The sequence below is a fragment of the Sphaeramia orbicularis genome, chromosome 21 (assembly GCF_902148855.1).
Source record: "Sphaeramia orbicularis chromosome 21, fSphaOr1.1, whole genome shotgun sequence".
Classification (NCBI taxonomy): domain Eukaryota; kingdom Metazoa; phylum Chordata; class Actinopteri; order Kurtiformes; family Apogonidae; genus Sphaeramia; species Sphaeramia orbicularis.
The window spans coordinates 32,845,961-32,866,018 of NC_043977.1; the positions used below are offsets into that span (position 1 = coordinate 32,845,961).

General features: G+C 35.9%; 1 protein-coding gene across 1 annotated transcript; it reads right to left on the reverse strand.

Moving 5' to 3' along the window:
- Positions 1–383: 383 nt before the first annotated feature.
- jam2b (junctional adhesion molecule 2b) lies at positions 384–18,285 on the reverse strand. Its single transcript, XM_030124929.1, has 10 exons — positions 18,168–18,285; positions 12,278–12,343; positions 8,364–8,474; positions 8,133–8,282; positions 5,310–5,491; positions 4,289–4,397; positions 4,094–4,201; positions 1,517–1,535; positions 1,384–1,429; positions 384–1,227 (listed from the first exon to the last, which is right to left on the reverse strand). Exons 1-10 carry the CDS (start codon positions 18,217–18,219, stop codon positions 1,189–1,191), a joined length of 882 nt encoding a protein of 293 aa, XP_029980789.1. The 5' UTR covers positions 18,220–18,285; the 3' UTR covers positions 384–1,188.
- Positions 18,286–20,058: the final 1,773 nt, after the last annotated feature.

A 20,058-nucleotide genomic window follows, 5' to 3' on the forward strand; every position in this document is an offset into this window, starting at 1 on the left:
ATTTGTGGTCGTTGTGGATGAGTCACTTTATTTTCTCAGATGCTAAAGCTGTCCATTCTTCTTGGCAAAACACCATCAGTTCCTTTAAGATTTTGGGTTTTCTTGCATGAACTGCATGTTTGAGACCTCCCCAAAGTGGCTCAATGATATTGCGGTCAGGAGACTGAGATGGACACTCCTTCACCTTCACTTTTTTCTGCTGTAGCCAATGACAGGTTGACTTGGCCTTGTGTTTTGGGTCATTATCATATTGGAACATCCAAGACCATCCCATGTGCATTCTGTCAGGTATGTAAACTTATGAGCACAACTATACAGTCACAGAAAATTTTTTTCACCACCCTTGTTTTTTTCAATTTCTTGTTCATTTTAATGCCTGGTACAACTAAAGGTATATTTGTTTGGACAAATATAATGATAACAACAAAAAAACAGCTCATAAGAGTTTAATTTCAGAGCTGATATCTATCCATTTTTCATGTTTTCTTGATAATAACCAAAATAATTTAAGTTCTCACATCGATAGCTGTGCATTGTACTGCCAAAAACAGTGCTTTTAGGCATTCCATGTTTTCTCTTGTCTGTTTTAGTCACATGATACACACAGGCATTAGTACTTGATTGCATAACCATTGTTTTTGATGACTTTTGATGATCTAATAATTTTTTCTGTGACTGTACATCCCACCCACTGACAGGCCCCACTGGAATGAGATAATCCAAATTAAAACCACTTTACTGTTACTGGTCAGAATGTTATGTCTGATCAGTCAGTACAACGTTTGATTTAATCAGTGTGAATAATTATTGGCCTAGAGGTGGCACAAAAGAGCTACAAGTAACAGTTTAATGATATATTTGGTCTAGAAGGAGTTAAATAAAAACCTTTTTAAAAATCCTCACACACTCACGAAAAAAAAAAAAAAAGATACAGAGAATATATCAATAACAGATATGTAAAAGCTTTTCCAAACCAGTAACACACGTAAATGCCATGTTATGGAAGCAGTGCACTTGTTCCGAGGTATTTGCATAAAGTTATCCGACTTCTGGTACTTCTTCTTTGTGTATCTGTGTGTCAGCGAAGAGCAGACTGTCAAGGAGAAACTTTTCAATACGACACACATGAAGAGGGCGTCTGAGATTTCCAATGATGTGACATCAAAGCTCAGCGGGTGTAGTTCACATTCAGATCATGAAGGACTGAGTTTGTTTGTAGGTCTTGAGCTGTAGGGCGCAGACAGACATACAATGAATCATTTCCTTTAATTAGCAAGCAACCAGTGTTATCAGCAACTTATCAACAACATTTAATGGCAAGTCAAATTCATAGCAGTAAGCAAAACAAGCCCTGACACGATAACAAACCCTTTGATCACTCACATTGCGACTGGGAGGAGGAGGAGGAGGAGGGTTGTACGACTTGGTGCTGAAAGACAAAGAGTAAGAGTAAGTAAGAGTTCAGTCGGAGCAAATTAGCAGTCGATAAACAGCCAAGAGAAATAAAGACACTCACCTTTTTGTTTTGTTGTTCTCTGTACAAAGACACAGGGATAAAAAAATTTAAAAAGTAATTAATATTTTCATAATCACTGAAAAAAAGCCATCATCATATTATTAGTATACTGTCAGTTTGTTGTATTTGTCAATGAACAGTCCAGTATGTGTACGTATAGATATTATTGGATTATTAAGTCCAATACTAACTCTCATTTTAGCCTCTGTTTTCTTTTCTGCATATATTACAAGTTTACATGGTATAAATCTTTCATGTGTAATTCCCAGTGGATTTCTCAAGTGAGATTCTGTGACCTTTCCTCCTGTTTCTTTCAAATTTATGTTTATTCATTCATCATCCATACAGGGCGCTTGCTCTTTAGACAAATAAAAATTCCAGACTTTTTCCAGACTTTTTCAAAAGTGCTATTTTTTCCCCCAAGACCTTGACTTTATGTAGTTTTATACTTGTGTGCCTACTTTTTGGGTTGAGATTGTACAGTTGTGTATAGTAGAAATGTTCGCTTTAATAAATGTATGAATAAATGAATGCATAATTTACAGTAAATTATGTTTTACTGAGAAACTTTTTCAAAACATACGAAAATCACAAAACAAACTAGTTTCACTAGAATCATTCCAGCACCAACCAGTTAATGAAATCATATCACCTTTTTTATACGCTTTCCTCATGTATTTTTTATCTTACAAGATTTTGTGCCTTTGAGCATACACTAGAGCACAGGTGTCAAACATGCAGCCTTGGGGCCAAATCCAGCCCACCAAATGATCCAATCCGGCCCTTGGGATGAATTTGTGAAATGCAAAAATTACACTGAAGATATTAACAATCAAGGATGTTAAAATCATTTTAGGTCAGTTGAGTCTAAAAATGATCAGACCAGTAAAATACTATCATAATAACCTATAAATAATGAAAACTGTATATTTTTCTCTTTGTTGTAATGTAAAAAGTTACATTACACAAGAATATTTACATTTACAGACTAGCCTTTAACAAAAAATGCAAATATCTAAAATGTCTTAAGAGAAGTATGTGGAGCTTTAAATATATTGTCCCTGTTATTTAATGTTTTGTGTATTTGTAGATCCACTGTGATCTGTAAGTTGTGATTCACATGTATAAATGATAAACTAAGGCATAATATTGTTAACATTGCACTTATTTTACTAAAGAATTTTCAGGTTATTCATATTTGTTCATGTTATGTTCGAGTACAACTCATAGATGTAAACATTTTCATTACAGAATTTAAATTTTTTTCACTCAAAAGTTATTATTATCTTATTATTAATATTATTTACTGGTCCGGCCCACTTTATATCATATCAGGCTGTACGTGGCCCCTGAACTAAAATGAGTTTGACACCCCTGCTCTAGAAAATCTTTTTTCCATACTTTATTAAGACTTTCACGCAAAATTCCAGACTTTTCAAGGTCTGGAAAACACCATTTAAAAATTCCATACTTTTTAACACTTTCAAGACCCTGCACAAGCACCCTGTCCATAATACAGAAAAAAAAACAATGAGACTAATTTTAAATCAGTCAATCAACGATAGAGCTGCACAATATATCGTTTGAGCATCGTCATCACAATGTACATGTGCGCAGTAGTCACATGGCAGGTCCTGTGATGTAGGAGGTAAATGAACTCATTGTGTTCTCATCTAATTTCAACCTGAGTACCTGACACACACTGTGCACAGCCATCCACCAATCACATGTGTTCTTAATCAGTTTGCCGAAGCAGACCACAACCCTGCACATGGAGTGAGTCGCTGGTAACAACATAGAAAAATGAGCAACGAACAAGAGAAAATCATCTAAAACGAACACTTGGTGCCAAAATGAAAAGCAACGTCAGTTATCTGGAATTATTTCGGCTATAAGAAGGATGATACTGAAACACGTGTTCTGTGTAGACAGCATCTTGCACGGGTTGCCACAACGAGAGGAAACACAACTAATTAGTTTGACCATTTATGTCAGCACCACACAGCTATTATATACTCCTGAGTATTTTTTCATATCGCAATATATATCACAGGGTTAAAAAAATCGCAATGTCAGTTTTTCTGAATATCGTGCAGCCCTACTCAACAGGTCTGTAACATCTTAGATCAGTAAATGATTTTGGTCGTGTGACAACCCCTCCACACCACTAGGTGTGTTGGTCTTTTTGTTCATTCCTTTACAGGATCTGACCAAGGCGGGGTTTGTCTAGTAATCATCAGATGCGCTGCACCTGGGCCCGGTGTCCTGCCGTCTTTAAAAGCCCCGACCTGTCAGTCATCATGGACGCTCGCTCTCCCACTCACCTGCCTGCACTTCATGCGTGTGTCTGCTCCTGCTCCTCCACCATGGACCATGAAAAGACTCTTAAGATTATTTGTTAAATTCTTACCTGCACTTTGTAAATAAATTAAGCGTTTTTTGCACCGACCCCAGACACTGCTTTCTTTGTGGTTGCGGTCTTCGAGCCGGACCGTAACAGTCGCCAAAGGATGTTTGGGTGTTTATGGGTTAAAACTGTCTCTCTTGGTCTTTCTGTGGTGTAAGTAAAGTACTCACTCTTGCAGCAGCCTCGACGTCGACAGACACACACACAGATGCAGCAGAAGAACAGGAGTAACACAAAACCTGCAGCTCCTGCTATTAAAATCGTCATGTTCAGAGGATCTAAGAGGAAGGAAATACCAGTCCTCCATCAGTCTGTGGTGTCCAGAGTATGTCATGAATGTATCATGAAGCACAAAAACCACTTACAATCGTTGATTTTCAGTTGTTTGGCCACGCAGCTCTTTGGGGCACCCACATTATTGGAGGATTCACAGCGGTACATCCCTGCATCCATTTTGGACACACTCTTGAACTTCTGCTCCGGCAAAATAAACAATAATAAAAACAGCATTGTCTCTACATACTGTCATGTAAATTTATATGAGCATGTATCCAATGACATATTAACCCCTTAAATTCATTCACAAATATATCAAAAAATATATATATTGTGTCGTTCCTGTCAAGCAGATTCTAAGTTAACCCTTTATCAGGCAAGTGACTATTTTTGGTCATTTCCGCATACATTATAAGACAGTGACAGCAACAGTTACAGTGAGGACAATGAGTCAACAATCTCAGGTCCAATGTGGTCTACAGGGTCTATAAGGTCCACCTCTGCATGAACAGTGAGTGTAACTGCTTTGCTAAGTATGTGAATTTTGTGTGTGTATATTTATTTATTTATTTATTTATTTATTGCAATTTGTGGGTAAGGAACCAAAATTCACTGACCTTGATTTTCTACATGACAATAAATAAAGTCTTGTTATGTCCTCCAATAACACATTAAGGTTGAAATTTAGATTTTCCGAGTATTTCTGAGTGCCCTATAAAGGGTTAAGTGGAGATTGTCAGTTTGAATCTTAGTGACATTAGGCATAACAAGCATAATTGGGGTGATAGTACTTAAAACATTTTCCAGTCTAAGGTTTGTAGATTATTTGCATTGACGGTGCTGTTGATCAGTTCATCCAGTCAACAAACCAAACCAAACAAAAATGATCTAAAAATCAGTAGAATGACATGAAACTAATAACACCATTACTGAAACAGAGCTTTGAAACGGATCCATGAACGTCAGGGATCATAACTAACCAGGTAATATCTGTACATTCAGAGAAAGTGTTGAGCAGCACCTTATTAAGAAAACAGTCGAACATTGAGGTGAATTCACGACACTAGTGTACAAGGGGTTAAGTGTGTTAGATATTGTGTTTCCACCCACCAGTGTGCCCTTGTTGGTGTCCATGCTGTATGGGGTGTCTGCGGTTTCGGTCAGGCCCTTGTTGTCTTTGTACCAGCGGTATGTGGCTGGAGGTACGCTGAGTTTGTCCTTACAGTGGAGCTCCAGGCTGGAGCCCACGAACACTGAGCTCGGCACCTCGCACGATGGGACGTGAGGAGGCACTAGAGGAGCGATAGTTACAGAAAAAAATACTGGATTTTAGTTCAAAGAGGAAATATCCACCTTAAATCCAACTTCACTTAAACCTGGAAAATGCTGTTCCCCCCAGGGATTAAAAAAGTTTATCTGTGCCTGTACTTTACTCCTGGTTTTTACATGCAATCATTTCCTTATAGAGTCAGTAGATAAATGCAGATTATAAAACATGTTAAATCAATGTGTTGGTCAGCTTTAAAACAAACAAACAAACAAAAGAAACAGGAAAAACTGAACCCATAAAGACCCAAACATCCACCTTTAACCAAAACCATCTACTGTTGTAAATGCTGAATACCAGTTGATCCATTAATCCTATAAATACATGTAAATAATTGGTGTAAAATGCAGTTTGTCATTTTTCATGGAGTTGCATACATGACAGTGGATGGAGACACTTTTTTTATGTTCAGTTAATAAAAGATTTGACTGAAAAAGTCACTTTTTATTCAGTTTTCTCTGTTTCTGTTATAATAACCCTCAACTTTGGATCTCTCCTTCACTGTGGTTCTCCCCGAGGTTTCTCCCTTTTCCCACTGGGTTTGAGTTTTTCCTTGCCGAGAAGGAGGGTCTAAGGACGGGGGATGCCCTGGACATTACTCATTTTCTTGCTGTTTATTTGACTGTTGTTGTTTACATCCAACTGACTCTGTAAAGCCCTTTGAGATAACCTTGTTGTGATATTGGGCTATACAAATAAAATTGAATTGAACTGAATTGAACTTTAATCTGAACTTTTACGAACCTCTACATGATCACTAAATCAAATATAGGCAAGTACCTGATTTTCACTGAAAAAACACAGAATACAAAGGATAATATTATGATAAATGGTGATAAATCACTTCAGAAAGGTTAAATATAGAGAAAGAATCATTTGGGAACTGCCATAAAAGTAACACTGGGTCTTTATGGGTTAACCTGCAGTAACTTTAGATTTTGACTACAGAGTGAATGTAAAATAATGTTATAAATAGGACACTAAAAGAGCACAGACATCCACCAAGGCCAATAGTCAACTCCACCTCATTCTAATTACAGCTTATGTTTTCCTCCTTTTTGTCATCCAGCACCAACTATAAACTCACATTGTACAGGGTTTGTCCTTGGCCAAATCATTTCTCTTGCTTTTTTTTTTTTTTTTTAAATCCTGATGACAGAACATCTGTAACAGAGGAAATACACACTGATAACAGTATTGGACAGACTTGTACTCAGCTATAAAGATTAAATATTTATTAAATTACTAGTTATAAGCAGAAAAAAATTATAATTGCATTGATAGTCTTAGTTAAACCAAGCGGATATGTCTGGATATATCATACAGAGGTGTTCTTTGACGTTCCCCTTCTGTGTTTCCTCCAGTGGAAGGACTGTAACACAAATTGTTAATTAATTATGAAAAATGCTGTAACTTTAGAAGATTTCCACGTGATTTGTCTGATTTCAACTGTTCATGCTTTAGATTAGCCTCAAGTAATTTTACTGCCATCAAAAGGTTATGTTTTCATTACCATTTGTCTGTTTGTCTGACAGGATTATGCAAAAACTACAGCGCAGATTGTCATGAAACTTTGTGAATGGATAAGACACAGCCTTGGTGGAGGTATACGTTCCATGTGTGCCCTTCTAGTTCCACATGATTTTCATATGAAAATGGATGTTTCTATGAAAATGGGATCATGTTGGTACCTCGCGCTTTGCCAGCTTTTAAGACCCAATAATAAAGGAGAAATTTAGACATATATCCCCCCAGGATGTACCTAATGATGACCTCAGATATTTAAAAAAAAATGCAAAACAAATTTTACTCTTGCTCTGAGCCATCCTGAAATTTGTGAATTTGTAATAAAATATTGGGGCCAAAAATAGGACCAAAATTGAGACAGGAAAAGCTACCTGGGTGTCAATGCATTTTATCTGGAAAACATGGTTTGAAATGGTCTTATATACAACTATAAATAAAGACACTGTGTTAAATTTGATGATCCTAGTGGTTTTTCTAATCCAGACATGCAGGTTTTTCATGACTCTCAGTCTCATTCCAGGTTTTGTGTGTGACTCATCGTGTCCGCTTGCGTTACATGCAGAACCCGCCCATTTAAACACAAATAAATCGTGAGTGATTTTGCAACAGTGGCCCTTTTTGTGAAACACTCTCCCTTGCATAATTAGTTCAATTCCCAAAAAGTGGCTCTGAGAGAATAAAAAGATATTCCAAAAAATTGTAGCATGTAGTTTTTGTCCTTTTTACCGTGTTACATGTGGATTTTTGTATAAAAATTATATAAATATGTGTTTTATCTGAAAAATTGTTTCTCTTTTATCTCAGTAAATATTTCTTTTTAAAATAGACCCAAAGTGCTTCCAAACTTGCTTCATAACGTTAGTCTACATCTGGTTTGAATTTTTAGCCCCCATGTCCAGTTTTTAGGGACCAGTTTCATAGAAGCACTCATGTACATATTTTTGGAGATGGCTTTTTTTGTCTATATTAGAGACAGTAGAAGAGCTGTGAATTTTATCCTCTGTCGACATCTTTCTGGACAAAATAAACAAAACCTTTAGAAGTAGAATCGAGCATCTTGACAACAATTGTTCATGTACCTAGGACATTAAGGGTCACAGTGGCCTCTCCCAGGTTAACGTGGTCCTCACTGGCAGTGACTTCACAGCGGTAATCCCCAGAGTCCTTCTGGGTAACGGAGTGTATCGTCAGTGTCGCTCCCTCTATCTTGGCCCGTCCTGCATAAGAACCTAAAAGTGTAGGGATGATGATGTTCAGTATGAGGTGATGATATAATAGACAGTAATAGACATGAAGGTTCTGCTTCTCACTAGTGAATTTGTGGTTGAAGTACACAAACGTCACCCCCTTCTCCTTCTTCTTCCACTCGATTCGAGGGTTTTGATCTTTCTCTGTCCTAAACTCACAGGACAACACAGCATCTGAGAGGAAACATCATACAGTCATTAGATATTCAATAAAATGGGACATAAATAAGAGTCAAAATGGATGTAAGTGAAGACACGACAGCCCAAAGATAAGATTAATTCTGCACATGGTTCAGCAATCATAAATGCTAACTATTATTCACCTGTTTGTGTTCTGTTCATTTATTCATTATTTTATACATATGGGTCCGATCAAGCAGTGACACATGGACACATTTGGTGTTCAACAGTCTCTGTCCTGTAAGCAGAGTATCTTATATGCATGTATTATACATATTTGAGTAGGTATTTATAAGCACTTTAACCCTGTATAGCCTGAACCATTAAATCACTGAAAGAAAATTCCAGTTCTTTGAAACTGGAGCCTTTATTGGTCCTTCTGAACAACGATTTTTTTTTTTTTTTTTTTCAAATATCAGTTTCTGTGTATGAGTTTCAATTTTGTATCATATTTGATACATCAGGTCTCAATGCTCAAATATTATTATTTTTGAACAAACAAAAACATAATATAACACAAACATGTCTAACAAATTGATAATTCCTTTTCAAAATTGACAAAGTTTTGCTTCCTTCCTCATTAATAACAATCTTGTAATATCACTGGAAAGGCCTCTGGTGAATGAACCCCCCCCCCCCCCCCCCCCCCCCCCGGTGGATTATCTGTGTGTTGCATGTGTCTAATTGGATTCATCAGGTTTTTCAAGAAAAAAAAAAATCCCACCGATCATGTAGAGGGCTTCAAAACTCATGTATCAAATATGATGTGTTTGGCACTATAGCGTGAACATTATGTATTATGTATGCATTTTTAGGTGAAAAATGTCAAATTACTGCTCAGTAACATGTGGACTTGAAAGGAACATACATTTTTTAAGCTTTACGCAAACATTCAAAACATGCGGTTCTCGACAGAAATTGATATCAAGTAGGACAAAACCTTTTAGATATTATGTTCAACTATGCTGAAAATAAATTTTGGTGTAAAATATTGAAAAGTCTCTGTTTTATTGACATGAGAATATGGTAACATGTGGAAAGGTTGCCATAGCAACACGTGGACAACTCTTCATCATTGTATCCATCAACTAAAATGTATCAAAAGATCATTACTTTCTGAAAGTTTCACTCAAATATCTGAATAATAAGTGACTTGAAAATTAAAAATTGGTACTTTTGTAGTAACATGTGGACAGGGCCTTTTAAGCTACTCATAAATGTTCAAACTCATAAATATCAATAATATTCACAAAATAATGAAAATCTAATACTCAAAACTTAACATTCATCTATATAATCAACAGATTGCATAAGTTTTCACATTTTTGGCCAATTGTTTAACTATATTTTTATGTTTGAGGCATGGCTATGGTGTAAAAAGTACAATCAATAAAATCAGTTGTAACTTTTTTTCTACAAGTGGTATTTTATAAAGGTTAACAGTTACATAAAGTAGAGATCTTTAGCTAAAAAATGAGCCCACTTGGTAAATGATGTGCACAAATTTAATTTTTAATGTTGATGTTCACCTTTGCTTGATCAGACCCTTACATGCAGTGCGTTACCTTTTGCACTCTTTATCACACTTTTTTCAGACTTTACCCACTGTGCTAAAATGCTGAGATCTGTCTGTTGACCGGCATTCACTTAACTTCAAAAGAACTGGAAAGACGCAGCCCTCACTTTTTCCTGAATTTCTTTATTTACTTATCTATTTTTCATAGTGTTTTCACAGTGTGTCTAGTCAGAGTCTGTCTGTGTTGCCTGCCTGTGGTGAATTTTCAAGAGAAAAACAGAGAAAATAAACATTAAAAATCAGTATGTATATGGAGAATGGTCTTTATTTCTATGAACAAGAGATTTACTGTTCTGTAAACCTCCATTTGTCATTTGTGTAATACATAAATAGATTTATACTGAATGTAAAAGGGTATTTTGTGTGTCAACTCCCATGATTTCAGCACCTAATTAAATAATCTAACACTTTTGTTTCGACTCGGCTGGTGTTTTACCTGGTGTTACTTTACTTAATGAGGGTTTAACTCTCTCTTTATTTCGCTCCAAACAGAGAACCACTGAACTGAATTAATATGTATTCTTCCACCCATGAAAACAATCACCACCAATGAAATTTACCAGGTCAAATACAATACACAGAATAGTTAAACATACGAAAATATAGCAGTGGTTACTAATCAAAACAAAAAATATCACATTTGGGCGTGTAAAAGTATTGCAAAAATACATCTAATCTTGCATTCTTCCTCCTCTTTAAATGACATGTCCCCATTCCAGTGATAATGAAAATGTATTTCATCTTATAATATCACTTTTTGTGTTTGTTTCAAGTGATTTTCCATTAAACAAATGTTGATTCAACTGTTGCATTGGCTTCTTTGCTTTTCATTTTGCATTTTACGTCAGACCATGTGACCCCTCTAAGACCACGGGACCTTCGACCAAAACACAAGAAAGTGACCAGATGGGATGGGAAGCACTAAGACACAACACTTAGAGTTAAAGAAAGTGATGAAGTGATAAAATATAGAAGCACCATTGATGTTTCCACCACTGGACACAGTTCTAAATGAAAAGTATGGATTTTGATGCTGAAATCACAGAGTTTTTTCTACAAGGGTGAGTTTGATTATGATGCTTATGAAGGTGTAAAGATATTATATAATGTTATTATCTTTGCTGAGTTTGTTAATCCACGGTTCAGACTAAACTGTGACATTTCTGACCTTGTTTGGACGATTCCGAACGGATCTTTAGCGCAGCTATTGGCAACGGAGGTGATTTGTGCTTTTACTGTGGCTGATTTCTGTTTAAAACAAAGCTAAACCAACAGAGCTATAATGTAAACTATCAGCTGACACAGCATGTGAAGATTATAAGACATAGTTATTCTGACTAAGTGTCAGTGAGTATATATTTGAAGAAGAAAACTTGACAATAGTATTAAATAGATATGTGTACATAGGGGGGGGTGATACGACGATATTAAATCATGAAGGATTAGAACATATTGACAGTCCGACAAAGCAGAGAGATTGTGGGGTGGGGGGGGTTATACGGGGAGGTGTTCTGTGTTGTACGTACCCCACAATAAGTACGTGCACACCATATGACCGTATAAAGTGAAAGTGAATCTTAAAACTTAAGTTTCTCGCTGTTGTGCAGCTCATTTTCCTTTTCCCTACCTTTGCAAACTTTGATTTAAGGGGGCAGAATGTTTGTTTAAGGGGGCAGTGCCCCCTCTTTAGTTTTTATGTCGCAGGAGTGTATTTAATCAGAGTGTTGTTTATATTTTAGTACGTTTATATTCTTGGCACATGTTGGCAAAATTGCACAAACTATTTGAATTAAAAATGCTCTGGAAGGTTCTTTGGGCTAAATTGTCTGTTTTATTTTTTTCTTTCTTTTAGGGTTATGTTTTAAATAGGGAAATTGTTTGGTTGCACTGTTCAGAAACTTCCGAATTATTCTCAAAGATCAATGTAAAGAATCGTGATAGAATCGAGATTGTGATATTATTTTTTAAAAATTGTGATATATTTTTGCCATATTGCCCACCCCTATGTGTAAACAATTAGATTATACTTTATTCAGTGAGTGATACATGTGGATACATATTGTTGATATGTTAATGCTTTTGGAAGTCATAAGAGTGTTCTAGTACATGACTTCCTCCTGCTGTTGAGAGTTTGGAATATCAATACTACATATAACCCCATTAAATAGCAAACAAAAAAAAACAAAAAAAAGCTGACAAAGATGAAGATGCATACTCTCACCTGTGTGTTCGTGGACCTCTACTTTGGGTTTACTGCTGCTTACAGTCACTGACAGACACACAGGACCTGCAGGCGTCACAGCAGTAAACAGTTAATATCTGCTGCAAAGTATTCACCGTCACTCACTAAATAATCTTAATCCCCTTGTTTCCTTGTAGTAAATACCAGTTATCAATAAAAATAACCAAACTTCTGTGGATGTTGTAAACATACTATTGGTTTCTGTCATGCAAACAAGAAATAAAAACATATAATAGTTGTTTAAGATACAAGTGCAGGTCAGTGAGTGACACTGAATCATATAAAATACCATAATGACACATCGGGATATGAAAAGTATATGAGCTTGTACACACATACATGGACGTATAGAGTGTGTATCTGCAGCCTGGTGGTACCAGGAGCAGTGGTGTGGAGGAATGCAGGAGATGGATGACTTTCTCACAAGCTGCTCAGCCCTGTCCTGATAACCTCCTTTAGTGATATGTCACACACACTCACAGCAGACACTGGAGACACAATATGCAGGCATGTTTTCACAAAAATATACAGAAGCACAGTATTCAGCTGCTATGTGAATGCACAAAAACTCATACTGCATACTGTGTAAAAACACTATGTGGGAAAGGTGACAGTGCAACAGCTGTTCGATAACACAGCAGAGAAGTGAAACATGCAGCAGGAGAGATTTTCTGCAGATGTTAAACGACGTGTGACAAAAAGACAAAACGGACTTTGATTCGAGATTTCAGCTGCTTTGCATGTGAAAGGTGAAACTATAAACCTCCAGCTGTAAGATGTAACACTCTGAATTAGGTGGAAACTAAGGCTATGTTAAGACAGCAGGTTTTGATGCAGAATTTGGATTTTTTTGGTGAAATCCAATTTTTCTGTGTGCTCATTCATATTACACATTAAATGTGACTTCTATCAGTTCTGAGTATGAACTGAATGTGACCCTGAAGTGACCCACATGCACAGAAGAGGTCCTGATGTAAGACGTGACCACACAGGCATGCACTGTGTTTACGGAAGTAAATATGTTTTTCCCGATGCTTATCCTTAATGTTTATCGCATTTCAATGATGTGATGATCACATAAATGCGATCTGGTCATTCAAACTGAAGTCGCATTGCAAAATATCAGATATGTATCAGATTTAGGACCACATGTGAAAGTGACCTGGGTAGGATTTGAAAAAATCAGATTTATGTTGTTCAAACTGTCTTTAACAGATCGGATACAGGTCACATATGGGCAAAAAAATTTAATTTGTGCCACATCTGCCTGCAGTCTGAACGTAGCCTAAGATGAGACGTGGACCTGTTAGTGTAAAACAGTAACAATGCAGTGTATTTTACTGATTAAAATAGAAGAATATTCTCCTTTCTACACTGGCTGGTTAAGTTCAGCAGACACTGTGCACATGCCTTACTTTACATTATTACATTTATGTGTCAGTGCTCACTACCGATGGCTTAAATATGAACATCTGTACAGCAGCATCCAGATAATCAAACAGCTGTTTCCCGAGCAACGACATGGCTTTTAAGCCAGAGGTCAGATGTGGCCCTTTAGCCTCGGACCCCTGTGGTTTTGTCCAAAAAACTGTGGAAAACTAAGTTTTTGTTTGTTTAAGTTAGGATTTGAACTGTGTGTGTCATGTACCTGTTGGCTATTAGTGTATTGCTATTTAATCAGCATTACTTGACAGTGTCATGTCATTTTGGACATTATCTTGTTAGATGTGACTGATGTTACAACATTCTGTCTTCGAAGGGTGGGTTTATTCCTAATGTGGATTAATCAGCAAAATTAACCTAGTGATGAGACGTGTTTTTTCATAATGTGTTTTTGTAAGTTTTAGATCCCAGTGAAACAATTTTAGAAACAATGTTTTGGAATGTCTCCTTGAGTTTCATGCTGAAAATGTTTGAGAATCCCTGCTTTTTATAGAATAGAATAGAATAGAATAGAACTTTAATGTCCTTGTTACAATACAATAAAAAACTATTTAGCAGCATCCAGCTCAATAGTCACAATAAAAAAATATAATACAGTGCAAATCCAACATATGATAAATAGCCAATGATTTTAAAAATGTCTGTAACTGCAATATAGAGCAATATAGAGACAAGAAACTCTTTACCAACACTTGTGGTAATTTGCATAAGGAAACCAGTTAACCATTAAAAGTAAAGCATATCCCTGAGTGTCCCCCTGTGTATGTGTGTACCTCATACATGTGTGGAAGTCGTGCTTTTCTCATCCAGACAAAGCAGCTCTTTATGACAGTAACCTAACCCCACTCAGCTGGCGTCACACACACACTCCACTCCACAGCCACACTTGTGATCACTGCTCTCTGCACCGTGCACTTGAACTTGACGCCAACATGAAATCGAAATCTAACACAGTCAATTCATTTCAACCTCTGTGCACACGGAAACAAGCTCTACTAATAACAAAACCAGCCTCTTTCATGTAACATGGTTGTAATACGAAGCGTAATGAAGCAGGGCTGAAACACATATGCATGAAATAAATCAATACATCCAGTTTTTGCTTTGTTTCCTCTGGGGACATTTGGAGGACGTTTGTCACATATCTGTATTCTTTGTGATCGTGCTTCTGCAGTCATTGCCCTCTGGTGGTTAACTTTTTTTGAAAAATGATGCACATATCGACACCCTATATCACCACGAGCTGATTTTTGTGATTACTGCAGCTTGTTGATATCACACAGATATGTATAAGTTTAAGAAAGAAAACTTTTTTTTTGTCTTTATTTCATGCAGTCCAGAAAAATACACTATTGCCCATAAAGTTGGAATAAAATAATTTTTACCTATCTGATTGAATCTTAATAGATAAAGTACAGCTGGGACTAATTATGTAATCATTGTACCTGGTCAAAGGTGATTACTGATGTGTATTAATATCTCTAAAAAGAGGAATATGTCTGAAAATAAAATAATTCCAACTTAATGGGCAACAGTGTACATATTGGCGCTTTATATATTTAGCATTATACTTTTATTCTTTGTGAATATGCTTACATATGGTCATTGCCCTTTGGTGGTGCTTTGATTTCATGGACAAGTTTTGTTTTTTGTTTTTGTTTTTTTTATATATCAACATGCTTGCAAGAGCAGATTTTTAGTATTGTTACTGGTTGATATTACATGTATGTGTATAGTTTTAATAAAGAATACTTTTTATCACCTGATTTCATGCAGTTAATAAAAAATACATTATAAGTGATAGCATTTTTTGGTCATATCTCACTCTTTCACTGTAAAGGAACAATGTATTTAAACCTTTCATGCATGAATTATGAGAACCTTAGTCAACATTTTTTTTCCTGAGTGTTTTTATTCCTCTTTAGGCATGAAAAAAATGCAATTGATTTTTTTTTTTTAAACCTGTTTTTCATGGAGTTACAAAAATGTCCACTCAGCTGGACACCATGCATTTAATTTTTGAAGCAAAGAAACATGTATTTAAAACTCATCATCAAAAAATGATATACTGTGTGAAAACTATGAAATAAAAACATTTTTAATGCCGCTAATTGCGAAATTGCTAATGTTTTCTCACATTTTATCATACTCTAATATTAGTTATTACTCATTTCATGGAGATAATATCCTCCTGAGACCCAGGAAATTGACAGTTTTAGCTGTTTTACATAAAAAATGGTCTTGATTGGAAAGTGCATAATGCAACAGTTTTTTCAGATACATTTTTAAAATTATTCTTATTGATTGATTGATTTTTTTAATGGAATGTCCTTTGCAATGCATAGTATTTTTAAAGTAAAACTGTCAAAGTTTTGTCCCCTACAGAGGACAAAATGCATTGCTGGGTTTACGGTGGATACGCAAAAAAATAAATAAATAAACTTTTTGCTCCAGAAAACTGTTAATTAGAGTCTAATAACAATTACCAATTGATTTACACTAAAACATGTTACTGCAGATCAGGTTTATCAAGAGCAGCAAAGTTACAGTAATTGTATGAATTGCAGTGTATGGGATGATGCATAAGCTCCACTGTGTTGGCTGATATAGAACTAAAACAACAAAACACATGAATAAACAACAGAACAGCTGTAGAATAACTGTCCACTGTAGTGACCACTGTGCATGAAAGGGTTAATAGTTTGATGCTAATATTAATAGTTTCATACCACATTTTCAAAGTGATTAACATCAATTTGAAAGATATTCATCTAAATAACTGTCTATTGTAAGTCATTATAACAACATGAAAAATGGTTCTGAGCTAATTTTGCAGAAGCCTCTCTCTTCATTAAATCAGTCTTAAATGAGGAAGCCAATTATGGGCCGATTCTTTTCATCACTTTAGGGCACAGGTGTCAAACGTGCGGTCCGGGGGCCAAAACCGGCCCACCAAAGGTTCCAATCCGGCCCGTGGGATGAATTTGCTAAACGCAAGTTAGGGCATCAACTCAAAAATAATATCATAGCAACCTATAAATAATGACAACACCAGTTTGTTTTTTTGTTTTTTTCTTTGATTTAGCGCAAAAAAAACATCAAATTATGAAAATGTTTACATTAACAAACTATCCTTTTACAATAAAATGTGAATAACCTGAACAAATATGAACAACCTGAAATGTCTGAAGAAAATTAAGTGCAATTTAAACAATATTCTGCCTGTTATTCAATGTTTTGTGCCTTTGTAGATCTGATTTGTAATGCATATGTATAAATGATGAGTCGATATTGATAAAATTTTACTTATATTTCTTAAAAAATTTCATTTTTTTCAAGTTATTCACCTCCTTTTTGTTTGGATAGTTTGTAAATGTAAATATTGGCATGACTGTATGTTATTTTTTGCAATAAAACAATTTGAAGTTGTCATTATTTATTGGTTATCATGCTATTATTTGACCATTTGAGATTAAATTGGGCTGAATGTGGCCCCCGGAAGAAAATCAGTTTGACCCCCCTGCTTTAGGGACATTTGGTCCTCATGAGCAAATACAACAAAGATCAAAACACAATCATCACACACACACACACACACACACACACACACACACACACACACACACCTACACACACATACACACACACACACACACACACACACACACAGAATAAACACACGTCATTGGTGCTATTAGTGACATAAAGCCCGTTGTTTAGAAGCAGCCTCTGCCCTGCGACATCAAATGCATTTTTCCAAGATAGTGAGTGTTGGTTTTCATCTTAGTCCAATTAGTGTCGGGGTCACTGGGGGGCTATCTGCAAACCGACACGGTGGGATCTCCGTCAAACTCCTCCGCGTGGTCACGTGACGGGTGTGATCAGCCTGTGGCATCTCGGGTTCAAACGGCATCAGAGCGGGTTCAGTGTAAACACACGGGCCCCTCCCTGCACAATCTGTGTCCCTGAACGCATCATGCCCCCCCTCTCTGCACCGACGCACTTTTAAAAAATAATGATAAGGCCAATGCACCGCAGTCTGCTTCACTTTCACCTCATTATTACAACTTTTTAACATAAAATAAAGCCTTAATGCGCCGCAACAGGCCGCTGGAGCAGTTTTACGCACAGATCCAAAACAATAAAATCTGCGTTATCTGCCATTTGTGAACACATACTATTATATGTAATGTGAAATATAACTTCTTGCAGCTTAAATTAAAATTTATCTGAAAGTTTTAAGACTAACAACATTTCCTTTGGTGGATTTACATGTAAAATAACACAATGCCAGAGTGCATTCAATGCCTCTTGAGTATTTCCTGACCAAATGCACCATGCAAAGGAAAAGATGTAATGTTTTCCCTCCACTAACATCAGAAAAATGTCAACTTTAAAAAAGTGGTAAAAGCAGAAACAAACTCACAGTGCAGCAGGGTGACGAGCAGAGGCAGCGCCAACGCCTTCACAGTGTTCATTTTCTGTGTCGGTGGGTCTAGCTCTGTGCTGGGGTCTGTGGCAGTCTGAGAAGTGTGCAGGGGATCACTTTGACTCCAAACTCTGCACAGCTTCTTCAAGTTTCAGCAGCAGCAGGGGGGCGCGCCCAGACATCCTGGACAAAAGACCGGGAGCGCGCACAGGCGAAGGGTCTGCTGACCTTATGAGGGAATTGTCTGAATCAGAGGTTTCAGTTCAGTTTGGTGGCATTTTTTAGATTCATTTATCATTGTGCAAATTCATTGTGCAGATTTTTGAACAAATTTCACCCGCACAAAAAGTTTATTTTTTGAGTGCACTGTAAAAAAAATCCGGTTGTTTTTACAGAAAAAAACCGGCAGCTGTGGTTTCCAGAACAATACTGTAAAAACACATCCAACTGTAAATATATTTACAGAGTAACATGTAGATTTAACATTTTAAACATGTAGATTTAAATGGTAAATGAACTGCACTTATTTAGCACATTTTATACATCTTCATGGTGTCCAAAGCACTTTCCACCAGGTCCAACTGGGAGTAATTTAAGGTTCAGTGTCTTCCATGGACACTTGGACATATGCACAGTCGGATCCAGGATTCAAACCACCAACCCTTTGGTTATTTGACGAGCCGCTCTACCAACTCTACCAACCCATTAATGTACAAGTTTAAAATATTACATTATTAAATGCTTACTTTTTTTCCCTAACTTTTACTTACACACACACACACACATATATATATATATATATATATATATATATACATATATATATATATATATATATATATATATATATATATATATATATATATATATCAAATAGGCTGTTATTTCAACATTATGGTCTTTGCAATTTAAACGGCACCGCATTGTATTTCAATTTACAGTTTTATTTTCTAAAAACAATAGAAATACATCATTTCTCCATCCAAATCTGGTTTTGTTCACATACTCTTCCTGTAAAAACGACACACTATATTTGATTTAATCATTAACACAAAAATCTTTTCAAATAAAAAACTTTGCATTGTATTGTCATTTACAGTTTTTTTATGTTGCAATTTTACAACTTTTTGGTGTTAATTCTACGTCATTTTTACAGTGTGTTTCACAGTCTTCATTATGGTTTATTTAGGATCTCAGTATCTGTACATTAAAGTAGAGTCTCTCAGGTGTTCACTGTTCTCCCAAAGTTGGAATAAAATATTTTTACCTCTTCTCATGAAATGATTGTGACAATGTGATTTATTCTTGATAGATGAAGTGTGCATTTGGTCAAAGGTGATTACTGATGGGTATAAATAGGAATAAAATGAAAAAAACTTTAAAATTTGTGCATTTCAGTTTGTCAGACATGTTATAAGATGTTAAAACCTCCATATGGTGAAGCATTTTCATAAAGAAAATGCACAAAATTATATAAAATTACATAATACATAACCTTGATTTTATCTTGGAGTGATGATTAAAAAAAAAACAGTTGATTCTGGAAAAAACAACAAAAAAGCTCAACAGATAGATTTAGAATGGTAATACAATCATAACATGGGCTATCAGTGGTGATAAAAGCAAAATAATCTATGCAAATATTCAATAAAACACTTAAAACCTGTTTTAAAAATTGAAATGAGCTAAAACAAGAACAATTATTAGTGAAAATAGTGAAAGTAATTGTTATATTGTTAGTATTAGTTGAATTAGAGTTTGATTTTTGCATGTATTCTTTGTTTTCTTTGTAACATCACAACCTTCATCCTGTAGAAGATGAAACTTGTGGGTCAGAGGTTTCCACCAGTCTGCAGTGATGAGTGGTAATAGGAGGTGCAGAGATGGA

What these genes read in the sequence shown, in the direction of transcription:
- jam2b (XM_030124929.1), bottom strand. Translation starts at nt 18,219, where the DNA reads ATGAACACTGTGAAGGCGTTGGCGCTGCCTCTGCTCGTCACCCTGCTG. An exon ending in TGTGACCCTTAATGTCCTAG is followed by an intron (nt 5,492 to 8,132) that starts GTACATGAACAA and finishes TCGCTCCTCTAG; the next exon opens with TGCCTCCTCACGTCCCATCG. An exon ending in ACAACTGAAAATCAACGATT is followed by an intron (nt 4,202 to 4,288) that starts GTAAGTGGTTTT and finishes CCTTCCTCTTAG; the next exon opens with ATCCTCTGAACATGACGATT.